The 7,500-nt window shown below is 46.3% G+C and overlaps 1 protein-coding gene and 1 long non-coding RNA gene across 3 annotated transcripts in view; one reads left to right on the forward strand and one right to left on the reverse strand.

The window, feature by feature from the left end:
• prickle1b (prickle homolog 1b) overlaps positions 1–7,500 on the forward strand; it is a 42,109-nt gene that overhangs the window by 20,460 nt on the left and 14,149 nt on the right. Inside the window, exon 1 of one of the 2 annotated variants that reach the window (XM_042078354.1) lies at positions 1,251–1,610. The exons of the other annotated variant lie outside the window; for it this stretch is intronic. Coding sequence (XP_041934288.1) covers positions 1,596–1,610 — 15 coding nt within the window. The 5' untranslated portion in view covers positions 1,251–1,595. Of the gene's footprint in view, positions 1–1,250; positions 1,611–7,500 lie in introns of those variants that run through there. 2 annotated transcript variants of the gene reach the window in all.
• The window catches only part of LOC121697079, a 15,912-nt gene continuing 13,251 nt past the window's right edge, over positions 4,840–7,500 (reverse strand). Inside the window, exon 4 of the long non-coding RNA XR_006026384.1 lies at positions 4,840–4,850. This is a non-coding gene — a long non-coding RNA (uncharacterized LOC121697079). The remainder of the gene's footprint in view (positions 4,851–7,500) is intronic.

Raw genomic sequence — 7,500 nt, forward strand, 5'->3', positions numbered from 1 at the left:
GTCACCGTGGCTTTTGAACCTGCCATCATGCGTCAGAGAGGGGATTTGTTGAAGCGTCCTGCCACAGTGCAAACAGACTTTGGGACTTTTTTTTTTTCTTCGACATGCTAAAAGTGACCAGAGTTGGATTCAGTGTGGTCAGATAGTTTTTTGGGCTTGCAGTTGGTTGCACACTGCATGGAATGCTGCACACTTCCTTTCGTCCGAATGTGCTGGGGTCCAAAAAGGAGACCAAAAAAGGAGTCCAAACACCAGCACCCCACAATGACATCATTGTATTGTGGCCAAAATAAAGGATGCTCGCGGCACATACAAGACAAGACAAACACACACACACACACACACACACACACACACACACACACACGCACAGTCATGAGTGGCTATAAATACTGCACAGCTGTGTCCAAAGGAATGTTAAATGTACATGGCACTAAGTAAAGGATGCCCTCAAAACAGGAAATTAAACTAAAATATGTGTAAGCTTAGCTCTAATTCAACTAGATACGACTATCTGCCTATATACCTCTCCACAGCAAATGACTCCATAGCAGTTTTGCTAAATTAGTGGTCTAGGTTATCCCATACACACACAGAGAAAACACCCACAAGCTGTTGCCCCAGGAATGCCATCACACACACACACACACACACACACACACACACACACACACACACACACACAAACACACACACACACACACACACACACACACACACCACACACACACACACACTCAGAAGTGCGTCCTTGCTCTACAGGGTCACAAACCTCTTGGTGATGGATATTTGCCAGCAGAATGAGCTGTGTGTGTGTGTGTGTGTGTGTGTGTGTGTGTGTGTGTGTGTGTGTGTGTGTGTGTGTGTGTGTATGTGTATGCAGATGCGTTTGTTTTGTGTGGGTTTGTTTGATTTGTTTCGTGTGTTTCTGTTCATGTTAGTGTGTACACTTGAAGTGTGTTTGTGTGTGTGTGTGTGTGTGTGTGTATGTCTGCTGTTATTATGGTCTAAAGTGACTGACAGTAGTATAGAAGGAGCTTAGTGGATGTAATAAAGAAAAAGTCAGTGTGTGTGTGTGTGTGTGTGTGTTTGTGTGCGTGTGTGTGTCTGTGTGTGTGTGTCTGTGTGTGTGTGTCTTCCCTGCAGCAACTCCGTGCCTGCAACCCAGGCAGGGGAGGGGCCAAGTGTTAGTGGGGCGGGCTGAAAAGGCTGGACTCGGGGGAGAGCCTCTCACTCTCTCACACACTCCCTCCACACACACACACTCACCCACGCACTCTCAAGAGCCAGGAGCACAGAGGGAACTTGTGTTAAGCGTGGCGTTCGTACCTGTCTATTCTCGCCTTCGACACACACACACACACACTCCCACACACACACACGTCTGGATATGGGACTTTGCCACCGTTGAGTTTGCTTCTGTCAGAGGGAGTAGCGTTAACACAGAGACAGCTTGTGTGTGTGTTAAAGAGCTTCTGAGCGCATTCACCGACCTGCAGAGTGGACATGCCACTTTGGCACAGCCGTTCCCGTAACGCTGACCGCTGAGGACACTTACTCTCTCTGTGTGTGTGGGGGGCATTTGGGAAGTGGAGATGTTGTACCTTGAGGTAAGCTTGCAGTCACACACTGCTCTCAGACCTGCTGTCAGATGTGCAGATTTAAAGGCAATTCTGTGTGTGTGTGTGTGTGTGTGTGTGTGTGTGTGTGTGTGTGTGTGTGTGTGTGTGTGTGTGTGTGCGTGCATTCCACCTCTGTCTCTGAGTGTTTTTAGAAGACAGCTACTAGACGGGAGTTTTGAGAAGTTTCTTTTCCTAGTGGCAAGTTTGCTGTCTGATTTACTTGTCTGCTTACTGTTAAATGCTAGAGACTTTGGACCTCAGTGTGTTGCTTTTCTAGTGTTCTGGTGTGTCTGTCTGTGTGTGTGTGTGTGTGTGTGTGTGTGTGTGTGTGTGTGTCTCTCTGTCTGCGTGTTTTTGTGTGTCTTTTGTACCAGCGGTCATTGCATGTGTAAATGCCGGTGTGTGTGTGTGATTTGTGCTAGCAGGCAATGCATATGTAATGTGCTGGAGTGTGTGTGTGTGTGTGTGTGTGTGTGTGTGTGTGTGTGTGTGTGATGAGGTGTTAGCGGAGAGGTGAATGGTCAGATGAGATGGGAACCTGAGTTACGTGGAGCTGTGCAGGAGTAGAGGTGAACTCGGTCAGACAAAGAGACATCTGTAAAAGGCTCAAGCTGACTAGTGTGTGTGTGTCTATGTGTATGTGTGTGTGTGTGTGTGTTTCTCTCTGTCTGTGTGTGTGTGTGTGTGTGTGTGGTCGGTAGCAAGCGACTGCGTACCTACTAGAATCGCTTCTGCTTCTGCTTAACATGCTTATATATGATTGCTTGCAGAAAAGTGTGTCTGTGTTTGTGTGTGTTTGTAAAAGTTTATGTGTGTGTTTATGAGCCATGTTAGTTCGCTGCCTCCTCACCAGACACTCTCGTAGCCTTGAGATGACACTCTAATCATCCATTACTTTCCAACCTTTGACCCCCCCCCCCCACACACACACACCCACGTTCACACTCTCCTCACACTCTTGCTGCTGAAGGCTCTAAACTCAACAGGTGAAAGTGACTGCCCTCGTAAACACTCCTCAGATAAACGCGTGTGTTATGTACACGTTCTATACGGCATTGCACATGAACTCTGCCGTGGCATCAAAAAAGGATGTGTGCTCTGCTTATCTTTATGATGGAGGGAGCAGGTTTCACGCAGCACTGCTGTGTAGATAGATACAGTCCATCCGTTTCATATGGTGGTGAATGATCATCGTCTCATAAAGCCTTCGCTCGCTTCGCTTTGTTCTGCTGTCAAAGTGCAGCTCAGCCTGGGGCTATTAGCTGACCTCATAGCAGGATTCTCAAGCCTATCTGGGTATGGATTAGATAACATGTCATGTATGAGACTGTACGCTAGGCATGAGAGCATGGCATGAGAGATGAGCTGGATGTTAACTCCTCTCAGTATGTTTAAACAGTGTCCAGGGGAAAGCAGTGTGCAGACCTTTCAGTGTGGTGATTTGTTAGGACAGACCAAATGGCAATGTCAGATTTTTCTCCCCTTTTTTATGAGAGTGAATACATAACTCCTGCCTTAAAGCATCTATTCATTAGAAACTTGGATCGTATATATAGTTAAATAATATTACATAACACAGATGAAATTACATATATACACTTACTCATGTATTGATATCTATTTTATACATATGTTACACTATGATAAATATATACACAGTTATAGTCTGGCTTGATGCAACTCTGTAGCACACTTTCATCATATTTATTGACTTAGTTTCATATGGAGTGGGGCCTAAAGGGCTGGGGTATAACCGGTATACCAGCCCTCTGTCAAATCTAGATGCACAGGCTGCTTATATGGGGCTGCCTCTACTGCTGTCACTGTCTGGTGGGCTGTCCGTCTAAGCCTGTGGGCTGCTTGTGTGTCTGTGTGTGTGTGTGTGTGTGTGTGTGTGTGTGTGTGTGTGTGTGTGTGTGTGTGTGTGTCTGTGTATATGTGTGTATGTGTGTGTATGTGTGTGTGTGTGTGTGTGTGTGTGTGTGTGTGTGTGTGTCTGTGTGTGTGTGTGTGTGTGTGTGTGTGTCTGTGTGTGTGTGTGTGTGTGTGTGTGTGTGTGCGCATGCTCTACAGTAAGTGGTGTATATTTGAACAGGTAATTCCTGGCTCGCGTTGCGCTCCGCGCTCTGGACGTTTATCCCAGAAGGCCATCTGAAGGAGTTCTGGGGTGTGTGTGTGTGTGTGTGTGGGGTGGTGCCATCGCCGTCTTCTCCGTGCCGGGAAGCGCTTCGTTCGGTTCTGTGTGATTCCATCTGGAGTGTGTTTATACTGCGCCCATGTTGTGACTTTTTCACGGAAAAAAAAGAAAAGAAAGAAAAAAGAGACCTGCCTTTGAATGTGTCTTACCTGTGCTTTTCATTCCTTCTAAAGAAGAGGGGGGGGGGGGAAGAGGGGGAGCAGGTTTATTCCTCTTTTCTTTTTTCTTTCCATCTCTCTCTCTCTCTCTCTCTCTCCCCCCTCGTCTTTCTCTCGTTGTTTTTGTTTTCGACAAAGACACACATTGTGCAGGAGCCAAAGAGTGACAAGGTGTAATGTGAGTGCCTGTATATGTTGGCTCTGGAATCCGCTGGGTCTGTTTCCTTCTCAGGGGGACCAGCGTCTGGAGTGTGTGTGTGTGTGTGTGTGTGTGTGTGTGTGTGTGTGTGTGTGTGTGTACGAGAGAGTAAGGGAGTACTGTATGTGTGTGTGAGTGTGTGTGTGTGTGTGTGTGTGTGTGTGTGTGTGTGTACGAGAGAGTAAGGGAGTACTGTATGTGTGTGGGTGTGCGTGTGCGTGGGAGTCTGAGTGGTAGTATGTATATGTTTGTGTGTACACAAGTACACGAGTCTGCGAGCGTGTGCATGCGGGCACGCGCATGTGTGTGTGTGTGTGTGTATGCACAGCTGTCTGTAGTTTCAGTGAATTTTGGAGCCACTCTGAGATGTACTTGTTTTCAGATGAATTAGTGAACTCAAAGACATCAACCCCCAAACACACACACACACACACACACACACACACACACACTGCTTAGGTCCACTCCCAGGCTGTGAAGTGTCGGCTGACTCTCGGTGTGTAATTAGGACCGTGTGCAGGAAGAGGAAAAGGGGGAGGTCACTTAATTTGGGTCAGCAGTTTTTCGGCCATCTTTGAAGTGCCTCCTCCTCTCTCCCTCCCTGTCATTAAGCACCTCGAGAACCCCCCTGTCCATTTTACTCTCACTCCATCCTCTTTCTCCCTCCATCCAGTCTTCCATGCAGACATAATGTCTTTAAACAGAGATGCTCTGAGCTTAAAGCAATCAATTCAACTCTGCTCAACTCTGCTCAACTCAACTCTACTCAACTCAACCTGATTCAATTCAATTCAATTCAATTCAATTCAATTATAAATAATATAATTGAATTTTGTTCAATTCAAAGTTGCATTATTCACGTGCCTTTTAGGACATAGCGTTGCCAAAGCTAACATTTAGACCAGCAGAGTAATTACAGCAGAGTAAACAGTGTAATGCCACATCCTCATACAATGTATGACTACAGCCCTTCACTATTTTGGCACTGACACCTTTAATCCGCTGGCTTGGCTTGAGCGCGGAAATGCCTGCGATTAGCCTTGTTGGCACTCGGTGTGTAACAGTAGAAAAGGTCAGTAATATGAGCATCTGAAACATTAGCCGTCTACTGTAAATGCTTAGGACTCTAGAGACACTCATAGCGAGTGAGCCTCTCATTCTCACATGCCTTTGGCTGAGACGCCCCACTATTGTTAGCAAGTGCAATAACATAAGTGGTTTTGTGTTTTGTATGTCTGTGTGTGCATGCCTGCCTGCCTGTGAGTGTTTGTGTTTGTCTCTGTGTGTATGTGGATCTCTGTGTGTGTGTATGTGTGTGTGTGTGTGTGTGTATGTGTGTGTGTGTGCATGTGTGCGCACAAATGTAATTGAGAGCTCAAACTGAAATTAGCATTTCCATCACACAAGGTCACTGAAGGTCATTAGAATGGGCTTAGAGCCTCAATTGTGCATTCTATTAACAGCCGGGCTGCCTCGAGGACCTACATAGAGAGACTGAGATTATTCCGGAACCCCAGTCCCCCCCCCCCCCCCCCCCCTCAAAAGATCATTCCGGAACCCTTAAAGATCATTGTTATTTACTAACCCTGGGTAGCATTCTCATTCCACAAATTTATTTAGAATCCATTTCCACCCAAGTGGTCAGTAACCCAGGATGCAATTGCAAACCAAATTGGCCAACTAAATTGGTCAGGGTTTGCATCAGTGCATTTGACGGAGGACGGCAATTTAAGGAATAATTTGCTGCAAACGATATGTGGAAATGGATAGCTGCTAACATTGTGCTGGAACACACGATAGCTTGTACCAAGTGTCAACAAGGGTGACGGATCCCGAAGATTCGCCCCCGAGGCTAGCTTACAGGGTGCTTGTGTGTAACACAAACTTTTCTACCCCTCCGTTTTCTCTCCCTCTATTTTCCCCACTCCTCCTCCTTCCTCTTCTCCCTCTTCATTCCAAACAAGGGCGTTCTCTCTCCTGACAGGTCGCATTTGCAAGTCAATAGGGGGCCGAAATTGAGGTGGCTTTTTCAACACCTTAAAAGAAGTCCAAGCCTTTCTTTTCTTTTGTTGTCTTTTTTCCCCTGAGTTTCTTATCGCCCCCTCACTCAGAACGCTTCTGAAGTGCTTCAGTGTTTCAGATAAGAGATAGACATGAGAGAGAGAAAGAGGGAGAGAGGGAGGGAGAGAAGATTGATTAATCTCCCCTCTTGATGTGTGGAGCGCTTATCTGTGCCTGTGGGCTGTGTTTGAATGAGAGGCTGAGTTCTGGCCATCGTAATCTCCTCCCTCCATCTCTCTCTCTCTCTCTCTCTCTCTCTCTTTCTCTCTCTGCCCCCTCTCTCTAGATGAGCTATCACTGTACCTCTGTGGTTGCTCGCTCACAGATAAGAACCTTGTGCTCCGCTTACTTACACGTGTACTGCCGTTAACACACACACACACACACACACACACACACACACACACACACACACACACACACACACAGAATCACACACACAAACACACACACTTGTATGCACAAGAGCCACCTGTGCATACACTTGTATGCACACACACACATCATACCCTTTTCACACAGAGACAAAATGATGGGTCTTAAATTCAGTGTGAATGAAATAACTTCTTCAACATGAACTAAACTTTTACAGTCCACCATGGCTGACAGTGGTGGTTGTTGTAAGGCAAGCCTGTTAGCCTGTTCTGTTGCTTTAGCTAGTTGGATTTTGTGTAGCACATTGGTTTCTTTACTGTTGCTTCATAAAACAAACTGACATCTCACACAGTGCTGCGATCTATCTCAGAATAGGCTTTATGTGAGGGGTCTTTTATCTGTTTTATCTAACTTTCATCTGAATAGTTGTGATCATCACCCCCTAACACACCCATCAACACACACCTCACACACATTATACTCTCTCTCTCTCTCTCTTTCTCAATACAGTGTAATTTACTCTAACGATCCTCATCTGAATAGAAAGACTCACCCCAGCCCAACCCCTCACCTCCTTCTCCAACACAGACAGACACACACACACACACACACACACACACACACACACACACACACACACACACACACACACTCACACACACACACACACACACACAGTTGAGGAAAGTGACACTGATGTGCAATGGACTCCATCTCACACACACTGTCTTCATAACGGCCATTGATGGCCATTTATAACAGTGACCCTTATTAGATCCGTATCAGTTAGAAGTAAATGCCTGATAGGTTCAGGGGATCTGCTCCCTGCTCAATAGGGATCCTTGACCATGCTGGCCAGGGGAGACAACAGTCTTTGGACTCTATATA

This window comes from Alosa sapidissima, chromosome 22, assembly GCF_018492685.1.
Source record: "Alosa sapidissima isolate fAloSap1 chromosome 22, fAloSap1.pri, whole genome shotgun sequence".
Taxonomy (NCBI): Eukaryota; Metazoa; Chordata; class Actinopteri; order Clupeiformes; family Clupeidae; genus Alosa; species Alosa sapidissima.